At 41.4% G+C, this 22,263-nt stretch overlaps 1 protein-coding gene across 1 annotated transcript in view; it reads left to right on the top strand.

The window, feature by feature from the left end:
* Positions 1-2,555: 2,555 nt before the first annotated feature.
* KLF13 (KLF transcription factor 13) overlaps positions 2,556-22,263 on the top strand; it is a 33,161-nt gene continuing 13,453 nt past the window's right edge. Inside the window, exon 1 of the mRNA XM_066195899.1 lies at positions 2,556-3,098. Within this exon, the coding sequence (XP_066051996.1) occupies positions 2,558-3,098 (541 nt within the window). The 5' untranslated portion in view covers positions 2,556-2,557. The remainder of the gene's footprint in view (positions 3,099-22,263) is intronic.

Below are 22,263 nucleotides of genomic sequence, written 5' to 3'. Positions count from 1 at the left end.
GAGATCCCAGGAACGTGGTGAGCCGTGTCCTTCCCGCTCACGCCATGAACACAAAACATGAGCAACAGCAAACTGTCGCCCACAGAAACCTCCGGCGACACGGACACCGCCGTAGGCACTGTCCACGCCGGCACCTGCCTGAGGGAAGCCTCGCACGGCATGTAAGGGCCTTCCCCATTGGCTGGCCCATCCCAGGATAGCCAATCACAGTTCTCGTCTCTCCCGAGGGGCTCTCCCCTCACGCCGGGCAGGCGGTGTGGGCCACGCTGCGCGCGGGAATTCCCGAGGTCCGCCGGGCGCCGTGTGGGCTCTGCCGGCACCTCGGGCCCGGCCGGGGCTGGCCGCAGCGGCCCCTCTGACTCCGGGAAAGCCACTGCTACACAGCGGGAAAGAGTACGGCCAGAACAAAGCGTGACGGCGTGAGAGAGCGTCGAGGAGAGGCGGTAGGAGAGGGGCCCCAGCAGCGCTGAGGAGGTTGCCGTCGGCTGAGGGCACAGAGAATACCAGGGAGCCTCTGAAACCCCCATTAGTGTTGAGGCAAAGCCTGCTGGTGGTTGGCAACCAGGATAGTCCAGGTCTCCCTTTGACTGTACATTTTCTGATAATTGTCCTTGATCCCGGAGTTAAGCCTGGGAACTTGTGGCTAAGCACTGCCCTTTCCTCATTTCCATGAAAACGGCCCATTTTTTCTCAAGCTGAAAGAGCTGCAGGGTTTCTTCTCTGAATCTACTACTAAAGAACTGCCAGGTACGTCTACTTAAGCAGTTCTTCTCTCTCAAGAAGGAGGATGAGCTTGAGCACAACTAATATTCCTTATAAAGATGTTTTCCACAGAACTCCCTTTTCATCTAATGGCTAAGTCTCAAACTCAACCTTTTTATTTGGAAATGTGTTAACATTTCCTGTAGATCTGCTCAGCAGAACAAGTGGTATAATACGGTACGTCTGCATCAAAATGTTCTGTCTCGATTCAGCATTAAACCACATCCTCCTGCTCTGGTTGTGCCTTGTTTCTCTCTTTGCTAGAGACAGCCCCCCAGGCCACCCTGTTCTGAGCAGACATGGGCCACTGTGGCAGGAACAGGTTACCCCACGAGCCTAGCCCTGAGGGGCTGTGCTGCATGTGAGCATAAATTCCATTTATTTTTTTTTTTCCACAAAGTAAAGTGATAGCATAAGCAGACTGTGGTATTTTCGCATGTACAAAACCAACTTTTTGCTCAACAGCAAAACTGTTTTAGTTTTGGAACAGATGTTCACTTCCTCTCACGCCCCCTCAAACTCCACAAAACTTTTCCTCCATAAAGAAGGGCTTCCAAAGCAACTGTCCTCTGATCATCTCTGCCTCAGAGAAAAAAAAAAAAAAATTGTCTTTGCTCTTTAGCATGAATTTCATAGGCATTAGTCTGGAGAAACATGTTCCAGCAAAAGGTAGCAGGTATCACAAATGTTTTCAGATTTCCATTCAGATGCATTTCTTTACTTCTACTCGGTAAGTTACACATACAACTCTCTCGTTGATTCAGGCATTAATCCCTATAAACCTGGCTGAGCTGTATCTTTTACAAGCAGAGAATATTAATGAAACCCAAGTTATCGGCGTTTGTACTTTTAAATAATTCAGAAGCTGCGAAGTGCTAGAGTTTTGACAGGAGGGTGATTTCAAGTGTGTTCCCTGGCAGTTAGTTGAACCTGTCACAACCCATTAAAATCCACACCCGAGCTCCATCTGCGTGGCTGCGGACCAAACCGTGCAGCCTTGTATCGCTTGTATCAGTTCCAACTTCACAACGTTTTCATCTCGTCAAGTTCAGCGCCTGTTAAATTGTTCCTTGCAGCGGGGCTCTGACACGGATGTTGTGGAATCGCTCACGTCCGTCAGAGAGTGCGGCGGGGGTAGCGCGAGGCCCGGGAGCTCCGCGGCCGCGCCCGGCGGAGGGGTCCACGCGCGCCGCCCTGCGCGCTGCGGCCGCGGCGGGGGCGGACGGTGCCGGCCGCGCGCGCCGCCAGCCAATGGCGCGCCTCCTCCGCTCGGCGGGCGCTGCCCCCCGCGCGCGCCGCCCACCTGCCGGCGCGGGCTGCGGCCCCGAGTGACGTCACGCCCAGATGTTCCCCAGGCCACGCCCCGCGGGGTCCGGGCGGCTCCGGGCAGCGATAACGGGGAGCGCCGGGTCCTCTGTCACAGCGCGATGGGAGGGCTGCGAGACCGCATCGCCAGCTCGTTGCCTTCTTGAGAAAACGGCGTTAATCCATACTCCGAGCAACAAGCTGCCACTGCCAGGATCTATCTGCTGTTCTTTTTCTCTTCCATTGGACCGCCAACGCTTTTTCGATTTAGTGACAAGCTGGGTGTGATCGTCACGAACAAAGTGTGGGTTTGATGGCTGCTAAATCAGCCCTTACTCCTACAAACCGATCCTAAGAAATAAGGGAGGGAAAAGTCTGCTTGTGTAATCTTTTTTAAAAGGGAAAGAGCGCTGTTGTGTTGGGTTTGTTTTTTTCTTTTTTTTTTTTTTTTGTCTTCGTCTGTTTGGATTTCTTTTTAAACTTATGAAAAATGGCAACAGCAGCATATGTGGATCATTTTGCAGCAGAGTGCCTTGTTTCTATGTCAAGTCGTGCTGTTATCCATAGTCCCAAAGGGGACCCTGATCCCCAACCTGATGCAGCAATACTTCCTTCATCCAATGGAGAAGATAGACGGGAAGTCAGAGAAACCGGGAAAGACAATGGATCATCATTACTTGTGGTAGCTAGCATTTTAGCAGATCTGAACCAGCATGTCCCAAACTCACCTGCTCTAAGGACGGAAAAAACAGAGACGCTTGATTTAACAGAACAAATACACATTTCTATTGCTCCTAAGGAGTTTGGGGAAGAAAGTCTGTCTTCAGCTGGTAAGCGTGGAGGAGAAAGAGCAGCCACACCTACTAGCCTGGCTGCAGTAACTGAGCCAAGCCCCAGACAAAAGAACAAACGCATGAGAAGCTGGACTGACCCTGGATCACCCCAGAAAAAGCACAAATGCCACTATGTGGGGTGTGAAAAAGTTTATGGCAAATCTTCCCATCTTAAAGCTCATCTAAGGACCCATACAGGTTAGTTACAATCCAGCCAGAGATTTATTTGTTACAGCTTGGTAATTAAAATGAAAAACAAAACCAAACAAACTTTTATTTGGCCACTGTTATGGTTTCACGTCTCGGAACTCAAGCTCGGGAAAACCAAACAACAACAAAAAAAACCCCTCTGGGAATAAACCCTTACTGGGCATAGATTCAAAGCTAATGTTGCCCTTTTTTATTAATGTCACAGGGAATGGCATGCGGGTCATCTGTGTGGATTGTACCAAGCTGTAATTTTTAGCTGCTGGCCTTCTTGTTCTGTGTGTCTTCTACTTCCCTTTCCAGTACTTCTTACCTCCCTGTTTTTCCTTCTCCGTGTTCCAGTCCCTCTCTTTATACCAGCTTATCACTTCCCATGCAAGTATCAATATCCTCAATAATTTAAAATTAAATGTTCTAGAGGCACCTACATGGCTGTGTATCTGTTTCTTTCTTTAGCAGACACTTTGTGAAAGCTAGAGTAAGCAGAAGGTAGAGGAGAGGCTGAACCCAAGTCACAAGGAGACACCATGAGTGAGGAGAGAGGGGGATATGGGCAGTGGCTAAAACACTTTTGGTAGCTGGGTAAAACTGAATTCATAAGAAAAGGATATTTGAATGCAACCAGTGACTTATACTCATCAGTGTTGAGTGCTTTTTTCTTGGTGAAGGCTGAGCACTTTCTTGTTGCTACTCTAATTTATGAGACACACCCACAGAAAAAGTGGAAGTCTTGCAAGCGTTGAGAAAGTTGCACTGAAAGTATTAGGAGGGCCATCTTGAAATGGGCCCCATGACTTGCCACACCTCACTCCTCTGCCTGGTGCTGGGAAACAGGATGGCTTCCAGTCAGACAGGGGACACCAAAATTCGAGGAGACCGATCTCTGCCGAAGGCACCAATCACAGCATGTGTCGAAGCACCACGCCGACTAGAGCAGACTAGTGCAAGATGTTCCACTGAGTAATTTCAGGTGGCAAATTAGTTTACTAAAATGTACGGTCAGTTCTTTTAAAAAGCAGTAAGAAAGAAATCCTCAGAACTAAGCATGACATAACTCCTGAGCAGTTTTAGCTCTGAGGTGTCAGCCTCACCCATGCTGGTCCTACTTTCAGTATGCCTTCAGCTTTTCCTGTTGCCTTCCTGAGATAAATAAGAGCCATTCTAATTTGACGGTATGCTTTGCTCTCTGTGAGAGAGAAGAAAGCCCCATCAAATTTGAACATATGGATGGACAATTCCCTGTGGCACACAGCCAAAGGAACAGCGTGTTCCTGGCACCCCAGGCAGCCTGTCCTGCTTTGCACTGTGTAACTGCTTTTTGCCGCCTTGGGAGTTATACAGAAAAGGTGTTTCCACTTGGCTAGCGGAGAATTGTCTCCATTAATTTTCAGTTCTTTTGCATTCTTATTGCTGGCATTTGCCATTGTCCTGAAAGCGAAAGATAAATTTAGCAACATTTCTAGGTTTCCAAACCAACCAGAGACCAAGAAGGGGAACTCCAGCCCCTGATAAAGAGAGGAGGGCTTGGCATGCCCGCCCTGCTGGGAGAAAAGGGAGGGCAGGGCCGGCGGGGAGTGTCGCTCCAGGCTGCCGGCAGAGCGGAGTCATTCGGGGACGCTGGCTCGCCTCCAAGTTCTCTTTTTTTCTCTTTTCCTTTTTTTTTTTTTTTTTTTTTTTTTTTTAAACTCTTCACGTCCTGTATTTTTTCCAGTACTGTAGGCTCAATTGGTTATTGCTGTAGCTAATGGCACTAAGAGAGCACGTGTGTGAGTCTGAGAGCTAAAGGAAAAGCAGGGAAGGGACTGTTTTTGCCCAGGGAGTGGCAGGACCCTCGGGGACTACAGCTTCTTTGTTTTCTTTCGTCTCCAGTGTCTGTGTGGGAAGCTTTAAGCAAAGCTGCCAAGTTTCCCTCCTCACTGGCAACAGGTCTGTCTCTGTTTGGATTGAGTTTTAAACAGGCCTAAATGCCTCTTACTCTCCTTGCAGAATGTTTTCTAAGGTGATTGATTTTTTTTCTATCTTAAAAAAAAATTGTGACAGCCTTGAAAAAAGTTTGTAAGACAATAAGAGTTAAGCTGAGAGAAAAAGTGATCACTTCCAGGACCCCTAAATGTTTTTGTTTTTGGTTTTTTTTTCACAAAAAACATAATGGTGTTTTACTGCTTTAGAAAGGGAACTTTGGTTCTCCCCTGCTTTCTAGTCTTCCTGAACTAGTTAAGTAACACATCCGTCTGCCCAGCTGTCAGATAGATAGGGTGATGGCTATCCACCTCACAGAGCAGTAGTGGAAGTACCCCCATACACGTGGAAGCTGCTTTAAACAGCTGTCCAAATAAATCCCAAACCTGTTTGCTAAGAACAGTCAAAACTTCTGCTATGGAGCAAAACTTCTTCCATTGTGCTGTATGAGCAGCTGAGCGGGTATTTAGGGGTGACCTGAAGGCTGAGAACAGCACTGCAGGCTAGAAGATAACTGATGATCATGCAAGAGATACTTGAACAGTTTATGATCTGCTTTGGAAACTTGCTTGTCCTTGTCTGCCACTGTGCTGAGAAAGTAAAGGCTTTGCTCTGCATGGTTCGAGGAAGGACAGACCAGATCCTTGAGCTTATGTCAAAGAGATGCAGAGTCTTCCAAGTACTATTGCATCAAATGTAGCCCACATTGATAGGGACTGAGAGCTGGTACTATTTTCCATCTGTTTGGTGCTCTGTGTGAAATCCTTCTGATAGTTTCAGCCAGATATCAGAGCTTAAATACATAAAGTAAAAACCACAAAGGTTTTTACCTCTGTGTGCAGAGAATGCTAATTCTTCTATTTAAAGCAGAAGAACCAAGATGGAAATGCCAAGAGCATCTGCTTTTTGTCCTTTACTTCAGCATACAGTGTTTTTTAGTACTCCTATTAGGACAAAATGTGCTGGAGCAATCCACAGTTTTTTGTGTGCTTTTTTGGTACACTACTGGTTAACCTGTCTCAGCCTTATGAATACCTCACCTTTATTGCACTGAAAATCCTTGAACCAGGCAAAAGAAAACTTTTCTCACCAAAATCTACTCTGTCCTCTCCACCAGCTTTCGAAGTTCCCATCCCCCTTTGTTTCTTTTCATGTTTATGTTTTCCACTCTAGTCTCTCACTGAATGTCCTGGAGTTCAACATGATCATCAGCCACAAAGCCCTTGAAGTTCTAATGTTTACCAGAAGGTTATATTTAGTAGTCAGTGGGTAGTTGTCAAGTCCAAATACTTTTCCACTAAGGCTCCCGTGGATCTCAAAAGCTCTGTTGTGGTCTACAGAGGCAGCACTCCCATTTCTCCCAAATTTTACTGACCCCACTGATACAAAAGGTTTCACTGATGCACGGATTTTACAAATCCTCTCCACGGAGAAAATTCCTAAATGCAAAGGACTTGCAAAAATTAATAAAGAATATAAATTAATTAATTAATAGAAACAAATAATATTTTAAAATATATAAATAAATAAATGAATAAATAAATAATAAATAAATAAATAATTTTCATACAGAGTTCCCCTTCATCTAAGCAGGTTTTCAGCACAAAGGTTTGGACATTTTCTGGAGTTATTGCAAACCAGTTAGTCTCTTGATGCACCAGTGGTAGGAGGGAGACAGTACAGAGCCTAATTGCAATCTACAGGCTACAATCTTATAGAGCCTTGTCCAGGACCACTGTGTTCTGAGAGGCTGTAGAAGATCCCAGCTTACTGCATTTTATTAAATAGTTATATGCAGAGAAAAACTGATGGGATTTTGGGTAGGGATCACAAGAATCCTATGTATTGCAGCTCCCCACCAAATCATTGTGACCTCTCAAGTTTTTAACCATCTCCATTAGCACACCATCATCATGAATGCAGAAAAAGCACAAAATAAACCTTCATTTAACTCCATTGAACTGTCCTTCTAAACTTATTAGTTCTAAGCACTAAGCAGCATATCATAACACAGAAACAGCTTTTCAGTCAGTCATCAGAATTAAATTAGTCTGCACAAATTAGCAGAAGCTAAGGAGAAGTGGGCACCAGTCTCATCCTGGAGTCTTAGTCTTGCAGCAAAACCAACTCAGGGGCCATGGGCCTTCGCAGTAGCTCCTCTGCCCTGTTGCTAAACCATCTCTGTGGTGGTTGTTAAACACAGGAATAAGAAAAGGCCTAATTATGTTATCCTTGCTCATACATGTCAGGTTAGGACTCATCCAAAAGAAAGTGGTCAAGACCTTTGTCGATCTCTAGCTGGCAGAGTGAGCTTGGGCAGCTATCTGTTCTGCTCGCTTAGCCTTGCATTTGTGGAAGATACATTATTTGGCATCTGTTGTTCTTTTTAGTCTAACCTTTATTCATTAGCTGAATCGAAAGAGGTAGAAAAGACCAACTCGTTTCTGTTTTTTTATGTTAAATCTCTATAGTCACATATTTGAGGAAACACTAATGAACCTGCATGAAAAAAAGTTCTTTTTTAGCTTATGTACCCTTTTTTTACCCATCAATTGTTATATCTTGTTTCCCTAAGCAAAATTTCTCTGATGACCTTGCAGCTGGTGTATGTGAAGATGGAGAATTTAATAATGTAATTGGTATTTGAAAACAATCTGATAATAAAACAATCAAACCTCACTGTGACAAGTATGACAAGAGCATAGCAATTAGGCTGGACAAATAGGAGTAGTAAATGGCCTATGTTCAGGCTGGTAAAGAGGCCTTTATATAAAGTACAAATAATCCGTTTTAAATCGAGGTTTGGATTTCACTCTCAGTTCTAGTAAGTCTGATTTGCTCACACTATGTTGATTCAAAACACAACAGTAAAGCACAGCTTCCCTTAAGTTCTGAATCAAGGTATTATCCATGTGTGTAGAAACCAATTACCAAGGTAAGAAGCAAGCTTTTCTATCATAGAAATAAACTTTGTCTTCCATTTTAGCACTTGGCAATTACCAGAAACATAGCTAGTTAAACAAAAACCCATGGACTAGACCTGGCTGAGGTTCCTTTTAGTTTCCTAGCTGTCTCTAGGCACACAGTGACTCTTGAAGGCATATATGTGTGTGTGTAGCAGGTGGGCAGTGTTGGTGAAGACCCTTGGCTTTGCCGGAAAAGATTACAAGGGAAGAAACCCAGTCTCGGGCCTTCCGTGCCACTCAAGAGAAGTGCAGAGCAGGACTGCAGACAGCTCTTGTGTACAGCAGGATGAACTGACTGGTGCTGGTGCTTCAATCCATCCTCCTGAGCTGCCAGTTTGGCTGCTCTGCATACCAGGGTTTACGGGGAGCTGCACTCCCTCTGAACAGGATGCCAGAGGAAATTGAAAAGACCTTTCCCCAATGTAGAATTCCCAAAGGTGAAAGGACAGACTAAATGAATTTGTCTCTCTGCATGTTGGGTCTCCTGGGTTTGATTTCTTGTGTTAAAAATTAGGAACAACTCACAAGCTCTGGATGCTTCCTTCAGTCTCATTACCATACACCCAGATTAAGCAAAAGCTGAAGGTGCCTCTAGGCTGCTGTGTCCCTTAAGTGCCTTCAGTGTCCTTACTTTGCTGAGTGCATCAAAACATTTTCTCTAAGATTATTTTTTTCTGAGATAGGCCTAAATGGTGGCTTCTGGACAGATTCAAATATCAGCCTCATGAAATAAGTTGTCTTTCCAGCCTAAGGCATAAGCCTTCTCTCTCAGTGTTAAGAACTTTAGAAACCTTCTACTTTTCTTCTGAAAATTGATCATCTTAACTCTTTCATAAGCCTATATTTTTAAAGACAATACAGATTTTCAGAGCATTGTTTGTGTTTCCTCTGAAACGGCTCTTCAACTCCTTTCTTATTTCATCAAAGAAAACTTCAACACATTAACAAAAGTCAGTAGAAAACTTAGAACAACTTCCCTCAAAGCCCTGCCTGAGTCCTCACCCAATGCAATTCTCAAGGCTAAAGTTCTTATTTAAAAGTATTGATTTTAAGCCTGGATCAAACAAGCTGTGTTCTTTGAAGATAACAAAAAGTATATATGCTGTAAGTTTCTTAACGTTAAAGTCTTTGAAATAAACACAGGGCATAAACTTCTTAAAAGAGTAGCAAATTTTAAAGCACGTTTCAAAAGGAGCTGAAGTTAGGAAGAAAAATAGAACTACTCCTACTCACCCGTTTTACTTGACTGCTTCAAGACTGAATAATAAGATTCAGTTAATTCACCTGCAAGGAGTTAGGGCTAAATTAGTTGCATGGAGAGACCATGGATGACACCTGTATTTACCACACACTTGATTAATATTAGCTGTTAGGGGGAGCTACCTCCTCTGATGGTTATACAGGTTTCTCTGTGAAACACTTCCCTTTATTTCCTTTTCCCACTCTTTCTCCCCGGTCTTTGTGGAGATATCAATCATGCAGAAGCCCAGAAGTTTCTTGTAACAAAATTTAAATATTGTAGCTAAAAAGCATTTAAAGTAAAACTATACTTGTCATTGTTACAACAATGTGCCCAAAGAAAAATCAGAAACATCACAGACTTCTCTTTCCAATAACCATTTTCCTTTTAGCATGGAAGTGGGACTTAGGTCCAGTGTAATGAAACCTATTGCTTTTGGAAGTAGTGAGGATGGATGACCCTCCAGTTGTTCTCCTCGTCTTAGACACTGTGGCAGCACCTAGGTCTTACAAATAGTTGGGAGTTAACTGGCAAGTGAGGTTTTTAATGAATGGACAGTTGCAATTGATTGCTGGGTCTGTATTAGAAATTAATCACAGCCCTATGGACAAGGGTGTTCAGAATGATCTGCAGAAGACTTTGCTGCAGTAGTATTTCTCTGCAAGACACTGGAAAGTGTATGTGACAGAAGTTTTGCATAAACAAACCTTCTGCTAAATTCCTAAATTCCTTATGAAACAAACTCACAATTGGATTCCATCTGAAAAGAAGGCACCTTTAACCATCTAAAACACAACTGTTCCATTGTGTTATTGTCTGGCTGAACATGGTTATGGCACGTCCAAGAGCAGAAACCTGGAACTTGTTTATATTGGGCATGTGGTTTCTAGTTCTGTTTTTTAAGTTAAGCACGTTCCAGCTTCCCCCCACCCCCTTCCAATCTTGGATCAGCTGTCTGGAAGTCGATGCTGACAGAGCCAAAAAAATACTCTGCTGTTCAAATGCAGGACAACTTTTGAAGGGTCCTTTCTGTAGAATTTCTATAGGTATACTTTTTTCCCTTTGTTACCCACTTGGCTTTTATGAGGTAGATTTGCATGGGCAGTGAGATCATTATCTTGCTGTGTTCGGTTTAACAATAGCTAGACAATGTGGGTTATTTAAGTGCAGGCACTGAAGTCAGACACACATATCCTGTATTTTTCAGGTCTTGCAGATTCAGCAGATCTTACAGGGCCTCCACTTAATATAAAAGAAAAAAATTTTAAAGTTCAGAGTGACACCGTTGTGGTTACTTGTAGAAAACCGACCTCAGAAGCTTTTTTGCAGCCTTAACATAAAAAGCATTTACAAACCAGGAACTTGGCACAAGTCAAATGGTATTAAAGTAAGCATATCCTGAAATGACCTCTAGTGCAAGGAAAAGATTTGCTGTAATCACTTACAGTCTTTTTGGAGTGCTTTCAGGAAATACAGGCAAAATATTGGTGACTGGGTATCTGCTGATGTTGCAGTCAAAGGATCAATAAGCTATCTTAGATTTATTGCACACCATATTTCTACCAGACCACTCTCTATTATTGGGTTATAAGTTATATGAGTTTTTGGAATAGACTACCTTGAAAAAATCATATGAAAGAACAGTGTTGCTGCTGCATGTTTCGCATCTTTCCGTCTTCCTCGGTCTGGCAACCAGCTAGAATATCCCTTGACCCAAATCCCCAGGCAGAATGGGCATGCTGGTTGCATCCTTACTGCCTTCAACAGTAGCTTTTAAAGCTGGTAAAGGGGTGCAGCAGAAATGCTAACTCGTCCAGAGCATAATCAGGTGAGGTACAGCAGCCAGAGGGGATGTATTGAGCTTTTTAAAGTAAACAGCTGTCAGTATTTCCACTAGAGGAACTCAGAATGGAGCCAGCTGAGAAGGATTAGTACATTTTCAGATGTTTCCTGCAAATTTTTGGTGAACTGATGAGCTGTTTCTTAATAGATCAGGAAAATATTTATTTTGCAGTTTCGGGGTAAATAAATGAAATTACATTGGTACAAATTTACATAGTAGACCGGGACTTTAGAGACTATTTTGCATTCTTGCAAACCAGTTAAATATAGTGCTTTCCTGCATTCTTAATCTAGTAGTTTAGGCCTTATTCTGCTATAACAAATGGAACAGAGATGTTGCTAAAACCTCACAGAACCATGGACTAATATTTTGTTATTTATGTGTAGGGGCTTACTGAACTTTGATTTGCAATCTCTTTTACATGCCAGCAGAAGGACCACAAACGAGCATTAATACATGAGGGCTGTGGCAGTTTTTGATTGCTCTGGTGATTGATGTATTTTCCAAGCCCTATGTGAATTGTGTGTAGCTTTCGTACATGTGTGAAACTCTTCATAGAGCACTGAAAGCCCCTCAAAGTCAGTGGGAACTTCTGTTTGTTGTATATATGTCTATACAAGCAGCACCAATAGAATGTTTAGTCTTACTGTGTAATAAATCCAGAATTATTTGGATCCAGTAAATAAATCCAGTATTTGTAAATATGTCTTTTAAATTCTCCTAACGTTGCCAAAACAAAACTGAATTTCTTAGATACCCCAAAGGATTACTTTCAGACAGGATTCTCATTGATACATTTTTCTCCTTTGTGCAAAGATGTACCATATTTACACCTTCTATTTCCCCCAGCTTTCATCACTGAAAACTACTGAATTCTACTCACTAGCATTTTAGAATTTCTCAGACTGGCAACATTTGGAACCGAATTCTGCCTTAAACAGAAATGTATGAGCAACCAGAAAGGCAAATGCTGTGGAATTTGCAGGTATCCCTGCATAGTATTACTAGCATAAACAGACCTATAAGAAATGTACGCAAAAGTGCTTTAAAAAAACAAAACGAAACAAAAACCAACAAACAACAGAGAAGATGTAGAATTTGGTCATGGGACAAAGTAATTCTAATTACTGATTACTAATTTTAGTAGATGCTAGGTGTGAATTTAATAGAATCAGTTTTACTTTAAGTTGTATGACATGAGGTAAGACTAGCTAATCACCTACCCCTTGTCTTAAAAAACCCCCAACTCTCAGTGTCCCTAATAAGGAAACACACGTGGGGTTTTCTAAGCACAAAATCTTGTGTTTCATTTGGAAAGAAACCTCTTCCTAACCCACCACGTGGAAATATAATATGCTAGATATAGCATTTCATTGATAATACACATAAAAGTGGGTTTGCACAGTTAAATGTAACATAGTGAACCCTAACTCTGATTCTGCTGCTCCTCCATGCGCTGCTGAGGCTTTGAAAGGGGAATGGGGCTGTTGCAACTTAAGGTAGATTAACTCAGCATTGCTCAAACAGTGAAACCTGGAGGGAGAATTCTCCCTCTGCCCAAAACCTCCAGCTCTTACCTGGGCTGCAGCATCCCTTAGGCTGTCGCTAAGGTAAGTTTTCAAATGACTGCCAGAGTTTGTGGGGGGTCTGAAACAGTAATCTTAGGAGGAGAGCAGCCCAAAGTTGTGGGAACACAATGTTACTCATGCTTCATTCCGGTCCTCCACAGCCTTCTTAACATGTCATCAGCAAATGAATTCAGATATGACACGAGATCGAGATAATTACCATGCTGAAAGATTTACACCATTTTTCCACATTTTCCTTCAGCTTGAGTGAGTTTTGTTCTGCTGGCACCTTCTTTCAGTCTGCAGGATAATGTCATTAAGGGCACCACCTCGCTGACAAAATCACACTTGATTTAAGCCAGCATCTGTTGGAGCTTGGAGTGCAAATTTAGTATTCTAGCTTCTGCGGAGCCATTTTAATTAATAAGTGTCATTGGTAGCTTTCAAAGGTTGAAGTGGTCAAGCAGATTACAATGTTATCTTTGCTGTGCTCACTGATGTAAGCAAATATTGTACAACAGCTAGCACAAACGTTTTACCATGAACCTTGTCCCAGACTTCTATAACTGGGGCATGTGCAGATGAAATCCGTTTAGAAACATGACTGTCAGATACCTTATACTAAAGTGATAATTTACAAAGCTCTAACTATGTACTGCAGAGACGAAACTGTAATGAGAAACAGCTTTTAAACACTGCTTGTCAAAGTACAGATGTTCAGCACCAGAATCTTCTAAGAAAAGTTTCAGTCAGTCCCCAAAGGGGTGTTCCTTAAAAAAAAAAAAAAAAGAAAAGACAACAAAAAGAACAGAACATTTTGTGATTCTGCTTCTTACCCTACTGCAGTATTTGGAATTGGCTGATGTTTCCAGTAAGCAAATACAGCTTTCCTCTCCAAGCATAAACTCTCACCCGACTCCTATCGAAAGGGCCGACATGGTGAAGGGCTACACATTTTAGAGACTTTTTGCTAACACTGCTTACTGGTGAAAAGTCATGTAGAACTCATCTGTTTTCTCTGCATTTCTGAATGTGATTTTTCTGAGCATTATGGCCTTTGGAGAAAACAATATCACTGACCTTATCAAAACCAAACCACCTCTGTGATAATATGCTATTTTAAACCTATGTCTTTTGCCTGATACTTCCTCTTCTCTTCCCTATAATTTTAAATGAGATGGTTTAATAGGCTGCTGTTAATTCTTTGAGGTTTTAGGACTCTGTAACATGAAAAAAACCTAGTTCTCCTCTTTCACTATGTTTGTGTTCATAAGGATTTGAGTACTTCCGTCCTCTCAGTCTAACACCAAACCTCTCAGTGAAAAAAAGGAATCCTGTTCTTACAGATTGTTTACAGGAACATAATTTAATTTCTACATGCAATAGACTACTTCCCCTTGATTGTACAAATCACTAGATTAATTTTTGTCTTTAAGGAAAAAATTACTGATTTTTTTGTCATCAATAATATAATAAGTTACAAAAACATTCTGAGAGAATGTTATCTGATTGGTGCTGTTCTTTTGTAATGAATTCTTGAAAAAGGTTGAGGTTATGTCATCAGTTTGTGCTCCTAAGGTTACCATTTGCAGGTGAATTACAGACTAATTCATTTGAAAAAACATTCCATACCTCTGCTGAACTTCTGTGCAAATGTTTGCTTAAAGTTTCTTTCCAAGAGCCAACTCTGGTTCTGTGTGTAGAATATCCTTGGAAAAATTATACATATACACTGTCAATTGGATATGACCACTGTTGTTTGCAAGAGACTCAAACTCATTTGGTATAACTACATCTTTCTGGTGTTGGCATGCAAATTGTTTTTTTAGGGGTTTAGATGAATTTCTTACAGAAAGACAAGGAGCTGATGTGATTGGTGTGCTTGATAGTTTTTCTTCTTTGAGTGCTGTGGAGGAACTGAGTTCCAGTCTCATTTGCAAAGAAATCCAAATTATCACATAACTGTTTCCTCAATCAAATAGTTCTAAGGAGGCTGTACCATTCTCATCTGTGCAACGTAAGGTCTGCCGTATTCCCCTCATGAAGGAGTGACTGTGCTGGCACGTTTTGCATTTGAGTACATTTGTTGTGGTTTCACAGACAAACACAGTAAGAGCAACAGTAACTTTCACTGCACAGCTGTTTCTCACTTGGAAATCAGACCACCTTTGGATTTGATTTTTAAAATATACTCTTTTAAAAATATAAAGACAGTCCTGAGTTCCCAGGTCAGTCTTGTGCGTGACTCTTCTGATTATGAAACACTGCTCGATGAGCATGCAGACAGCATGGTGTACACAACTTTACAGTGCTGAGGTACTTCTGTTCTGTAAAGAATGCTAAACACATACGTGGTTTTGTGCAGTGTAATGATGAATCATTCTTCTAAGACAAGTTTTTCTCTTATTTGTCCATTATTCACAAATTCTAAAATTGACCTGTAAAAACTGATTTTAAAAGGAAAGTAGAAACAAGTTCCAACCAATTGGCTGAAAATCAAGTTTGAAGTACTTTGTGGATCACGTCTTTTGGGGGGAATAATAAACTGTCCCATTTGGCACTGTCAGGATGCAACAGCAGTAATGGGATCATCTCAATCCCTCAAAGCTAAGTCAGGATACAACATCACAACTCATGAAGCTGCAATTCCTGTTTTCTTTGGGTTTATTCACAGTCTGTCTGTTGTAACAGAACCTCCCTATTACTCAAGTTTATGAACCTTGCAGTTCTGCATATTGCAATTCCTGAATCTCAGCCCAAGACCCACGGTTGCCAGAGTTGTGCTCAGGAGCTAGGAATATGGACAGGAAATCAGGTTCAAATCATTTTGTGGTTCTCAGATTTAGGGCTGGATTGAGCAAGAGTCCAAATGGAAGTAAAAACAGCAGGGAACTTCTGTGATCTTTTTCAAAGTAAAAATTATATCCAGTGCATAGGAGTTTGGAGCTAGCCTGCAGACTTATGTGACACTGATATCTTCTAGAATTTCATAGTAATGGTGCAATTCCTATTATATTTCATAGAACTTCCCTATCCCAGGAATCTTCTGAAAACATTTGGCCACAATAAGATCCTGTATTTTAGAATACTTCATTGGCCCCTGTGCATCAAGTGTATTAAGTGTGGTCAGCTAATTTCCTGCAAACACAGGGAACCGGTGCTTCACCTCAAAAATCCAGAAAGGCCAGTGGGTTTCCTCTCCTCACCCAGAAGAGCAGGTCTCTTAGAGAATAGACCTGCACACTTAATCGTACAAGTGTAGAAGAGCAGCAATAAATGTGCTGGAGGAATTTATGTTAGGGGAAGTAATTTGGATCTTTCTACTACAACTTCTCTACATTTACAGCTACTGAATTTTTACCTGACATATATGGACCCATAGAATTAAGAATCTCTGCTAAAGAATCATTGATCTCTCACAAGGTGAAATGGTTTACATGTCAATAAGGTTTTAAATACTTACAGAGAGAATGGTGGCTGCTGGGCAGCCCTTCTGGCATGATTCATATGTATAAACTATATTCTGCAGTAAGGTGTAACTGGGTTTAAACAGAGTTTTAACACTTTACAGAGTGATCTGTAAAGGCAAGCAGTGAGGACATGGGTGCAGCAGACAAGGGAAGACAGAGCTGCTAAAGGGGCCATGACGTGTATATGTATATTTCAGTAACTTTTAAAATAGCATAGATGTTTCTTTCAGTACTGCTTTGAGATAGATAAGTAGTGAAAGTAGTATTTGTCATGAAAAAGGGAATCCACTTGATTTCTCTCTGTGAGTCCATAGAAAACACCGCTCTGTTTTTGAGTTATGTATGTTATGTTATATATCTCAAGATGCCCTTGACAAAGCTGTCCTTGAAATATGCCTGTGCTCTACGTAAGATCTCAGCTTTTCAGTTATGTTTCACATCCAGAGTCATACTCAGATCATTGGCTCGTGACTCGGCTCCTCCACAATCCAGCAAATGCTCCATTCATTCAATTCCAGCACTGGCCATGGCCTCTCTCCTACACCGTGACCCCACACGTCAGGCACAGCTGGTGGGGCTGACTCCCTCACACCCTGCACCAGCTGCCCTCAAAACCAACATCAAACAGGGGGGTCACAGCAGCTGAGCCGCACTTGGGCTCTGTCACACCCTGGCTGTTAATGAGAGAAGTCTTGGAAACCTTCTCTTTCTTATTTTCTGATTCGATATGAGAATCAGGCTTGGATGAGTATGTGCTTAAAACATTTGCAGTTGAAAGTATTAACACATAGAAAAGACTGAAAAAAGCTGAAACTGGAAAGGAGCAGGTAACTGGTGCTCTTTTTTCATATAGCTGTGGTAAAGAGGTTACAGGGAGAAGCAAAATAAACAGGGAAGGTATTGACACAATAGGACATATAAATGAGACTTGCAAGAATTGAATGATGAATTGCAAACTGTCTTTTCTAAAACGTTGACCTGTTTTAAAAGTGAGCAGTTTAGAACAATACAACTGTTTCAATAGAATCTAATTCCTGTATTGTTACAAAAAGCCTGAAGCCTGGTTTAAACAGGGAGGCTGGTTTAACAATCTGGGCAGAAGATTTTGGTGTGTATGCAATAGTTTTATGCATACCTTGAATGGTAGCTGCCTTGTGTCAAGCAACAGATTTAGTGTTTGATTATCAGCCCATAAAACTACTTTCCAGAGCTGCCTGTTCCCTGAAGCTGGATGCTCAATATGGCCATTGGCAGATGCTGCTCATAAACTACTTCAACACCACCTTTCTCTCTGGCAAACAATCTACCCAGAATGAGAATAAAATAACAGGAAATCCCACTCCCTCTCTCTTCCATACAGTTGCAATAAACTCTCAGTATCAGATTTTTCACTTAGCTTTACAGCTTTAGCTGTGCTTATAAGTGCTGAAGCCCCATGTTCCAGGCATGCTGTGTTACTCTGATGTTGTTGATTGAACAGTTCAAAAGTTCACAAGGAGACATTTCACAATTAAAGCCAAAGACAACTTCACTAACTTCTGTTTGCTTGGCTTCTAGCAAAATGAAATCTCATCCTGTCCCCAAATCCTGGGAGCTGCTGTGCACACAAAATGTCAGAACTTACCCGCAAGGTCTATTCATGCCAAAGTATGTGCACTTCAGTTGGAGACAAATGACATTCAACGTCTTCCAGAACTCAGATAAATAAAGTGCAGGTTTCAGATTAGATGAATAATCCTTTAGTCTGTTATTTTGCATAGCAGGACAACTTTTCGTTAATTGGATAAGCTTTGCTTTTACAAGAATTATCCTGTTTTTAGTAGAACAGAATAATAAAAAAAAAAATCATTGATATGTCAACAGAGAAAAGACTGATTCATGAGGTCATGTGATTCCTTCTTTGCTATTCATGCAACTGCTGGGCAGAGCTCATGCAGCCAGAGTTTCCCAATTTCAGCATGAATTCACCCACAGTTCACAGCAGATTAATATAATTGGTCATTACCTATTTAATTGCTCTCCCACTCAAAACATTTCCATTGTCTAACCAGAGATCATGAACGTTACCATGCAATTGTTTTGAAAGCCACCACAACCAAAAATTTGTGAGGTAGACTTTCATTGAAAGCAGTCTAAACCACTGCAGAGGTCTTTCCTGTGGTCTTTGTACAGACAGGAATAGTTTATGAAGTTTCAGTTTGATTTCAAGCGTTCTTGCAATATGAGCATCTTCAGGTTCAAGTTTTTATCCCTGGAGATATGCATGCAAAAGAATCTTGTGAGAAAAGTTATGACATTAAGAAGTCACTGTGTGCCATTTTTGGTTCCTGCCATTTGACCTATGAGTACTTATTGGTTAATTCTGCTACATATAATATCTCTATGCAGTGACCACACCACTGAGAATGAATGGCTTGAAAGCCTGTGAGCTCTATTGGCACATGATCCTGGGCTTCACAAAGAGGAATTCCCAGGTTGGAAGGAGAGGCACAAGTGTCCTATAGTGAGAATGTAATATTTTTGTCCACTGTAACGGCTGGGCTGAAGAAGAATGGGATGCAGAGGAGTATCCACAGAGCTGCCAACAGTCAGGTGTCTGATCTGGAGCTGTTCTGGGTTTGCAGAGTGGGCTGGGTAACAGACTGAGCAATTCTGAGGTAGCACAGAAAGGATCCAGGCAGGAGTCTGTAATGGAAACCTTGTGCTTCTCTTGGTACCTTTACTTCACCCTTCCCTGTAGATACATTTGCATCTGTTGTTTCTGCTATCAGAAGGACATTTTTTCCCTCCTGGAGGTGAAAGAACGAGTCTGGGGAGTTTGTTTTCTTGGCTTCAGTTGCTGTCTGCATAACGCTGTCATTAATCACCTTGTTTGCTCTAACAGAGGGTGAGTGGTGCAGCTGAAATCAGCTTGTAGCAGACAACAAATCAGCACTGCTAGCGTGCTGCAACAGGAGTAACACGAGACCTCAGGTGACTGAACAAGGCCTCAGTCCAGTATGTGGATTCATCAAGGGCCACATTATTACTTTCAACTTTTTACTGGACTCGTTCAATAAAAACTGCTTATTATTACGTGCATTTGGAGAGCCCTCTAGTCCCTTGTCACTTTAAAAGGTTGGAATTGGCTGATCAACAAGACAGAAAAAGAACTAAAAATACAAGAAAAAAGAACTAAACCCGACATACCTTCATCAGTGTTAGTCTGTTTTAAGAGACCAGACTTTTCTGACCTGAAGCCACAATCTTTGTATGAAAGGAATGAAGAAAGTCCCTTAAACAACAAATTTTTGGCTCAAGGCAAGAATACTAGGCTGAAATTCCTTCGCTGGGATGATGCAATAGGTCAGATTTGCTGATTAAGACATAGATTTTTTGGATTTTCAACCCCAGTATTCTTTTCAAGTATATTTATTTTAAAGTGTAATTGACCAATGGAAAAGGAAAAAAGTTCACCATCATTTAGTTTTGTTATTCAGTAATAGCTAGATGTGTTCAGAGGCTCATTTACAGTGGCTTTTTACTTTTTAATCACAACAGATGTTTAAATAATCATCCTTCTTTATTACATTCATAGAGTTGAGTAGAAAAAATTAGAGAAATACAGTAATTAAAGGGCTACTATACTAAACTTCAGAGTTCCCTTCTTTGCTGAGTGTCAAACTTCAGTGTGGTTTGCAAATGACATATAGCTAAGATACTTCTTCCTCTCCCCAGAATTCATCACTTCATCATTTCAGCATAACACAATTTCATTATCTGGCATTTAAGTGCAAAGTCAAAGGATCAGCTATTGATCTCCATTCTTGGAACAAGGGACAGGAGAGAAAAAATCAAGTGGAAGTTTCTGCTCTTTTAAATTAGTGGATTTCAGCTGTTTTACTGAGCACTGGTCTAGGATTTAATGCCTCAGTGATAAGGAGACCCAGTAAGAGTTTTAGGCTTAGTGAACAGAAATTATCTGCAGTGATTGCTGGTACTTCACTTTGACAAAAGGCCCAACATTTAGTTTGCATTATTTTAGAACATAAACTCAATGTCACCGAGGTTGTTGCCTTTCATTTTTTAAGTTAGGCTTGTCATTGATGTTCAGTATAAGAGCTTTATTTACCCATATATTCCAGCAAGAAGGTAAAAAAATGCTCCTTTTATAGTCAAATGTGGCCAAAGTCCATGTAAACAAAGGCATTGCACTTAATGGAAGCACAATCAAAAGGAGTTATTCCTGTGGGGCAGACAGTGTTCATCCCAGTCTGCACTCACCTAGATATGGAAGTTTTCCCTGCTAGTTGGGTGCATTTCCAGCCTCATGGGTATCCTCATGGCTCAGATGTCTCCCTTTTCTTAGATGAGAGGTCTCCATTTTGGTCATGTGTCAAAACTTTTGAGAAAGAGTGAAACAGTGAACTTTAGGCTTCAGAGTTAAAACAGAATCCACCAAGAGCATTAGGTAACAATGATAAATCCATATAGGACTATAAGGATATAAATACCTTATTTGTGAAATTGTATATGTTGTAAACCCCATCTCATACAATTGTGTAAATTTCCATTTTTCTGGATGATGGATTCCTACCTTTGTAGGAGATGGCTACAGTTTTGATTGCTGTCAGCTTTACAGACTAACAGGTATTCCTCTACTGGTAGTGAATGTAAAGTGCCCATGCTACCAGTACAGTCACACAGCAAAACTACAGCAAATATGACAGAAGAGGGTCAAGAGAATGACTCTGTATGTAGACTTTGACAAGGCCTCTGGGAAGATACAGCAGTAATGCAGTTGCTGCCACAAAGCTTTTTCTAGCCATGAAAAGAAAACGAGCTTCCCTGTGGGATGTGGGGAACTTCCTTCATACTCATTATACTTCTGTGAGGAGAAAACACATATGTGTATCTCCTCCTTACCTAACATGTCTAAGCTGAGCATCCAGAGTATCAATGAGCAAGTTTACATCCAAGAGGACCTGCTCTTACCGCTTTTGTATATGATCAACCCTAAGTTCTCCAGAAACACCCTGCTAAGGATTTGGAGCTGTTTTGCTAAATTTCAGTGCTTTAGATACCAACAAGAACACTGATTCTTCCTTTCTTTGCTGTGGCTCCTAGCTTTGTGACAGGAAGGTGGGGAGGGGAGTAAAACCAAAGATGCCCACATCACCTTTTATTAAATGAACTCCCATCATTTTGCTAGTAACTGTAGATGATTTGTGACCCCTGCTTTAAAAGAGTGATGAGGAATCCCTAAGCCATAGAGTGGCTTAGACATTACATGTCTCTGTTCCCTCCATCCCCTCTTTCTCTGCCTTCACTTTCAGAGTTGCCTTTTTGCTGGCTTTTCTATTCCACTGGATTCTTCTGATGCATCAAATCAAGTCCTCAGATGCACACATTCATACCTAAGTGATGAGTGGATGGTTAATTTATTATTCAGAAAGTTATGGAAGTGCTGTTGATTCAATGTGTTATTCAGCTAATTCAGCTTCTTTGCTGAAGTAGCTTTAAATACTCCAGTTACTTCTAGAGAGGATGATTTCAAAGATTTGTGTCCACGTATCTAGGCCCCATAATAAAAGGAAGGAATCTGGAATGCTAAACTCCCCTTAGTGAGTTTGTCTCTGGTTGTGTTTCAAGAGAAAAACTCTTTAACATATTTAACACACCCACACCCCCACCCACCCCAGCTGTGTTTTGATGTAGTCTGTATAACTGACTTCAGAGCTTCACAAAGCCCTGGCCTAGTGCAGCTGATTTTTTGTAGTTTCAAAAGAGAAAGGAACACACAAGACAGGGAGGGGTTTCTTCTGAAACCAGGAAGTGACAAACTGCACAGGAGAAAGCTGATTACTGGCTTTGAGAAGCATTATGTATCTTAATACGAGGGTGCAGTAAAACAAGTAGCACCTCAGTGCTGAGGTCTACAGATGTGAATTTCAAACTGGAAATCCTAAAGGGATTTTAATGGCTTTATGATCTTCAGTTGATGGGAAATAACTTAATTTTCAATTGCCCAGCAAGATTACCTGTGTTTTGGAGTACTGACTAGCAGAGAGGAACAACAGTGTGAACATAGCTAGAGAGAAGAAAACCAAACAAAATTCACTATGTATCTA

The sequence above is a fragment of the Chamaea fasciata genome, unplaced genomic scaffold (assembly GCF_029207755.1).
Source record: "Chamaea fasciata isolate MVZ Bird 193981 ecotype frontalis unplaced genomic scaffold, bChaFas1.0.hap1 SCAF_14, whole genome shotgun sequence".
Taxonomy (NCBI): Eukaryota; Metazoa; Chordata; class Aves; order Passeriformes; family Sylviidae; genus Chamaea; species Chamaea fasciata.
Note: the sequence above shows the minus strand (reverse complement) of the source record. Positions and strands in the feature narration are given on the sequence as shown.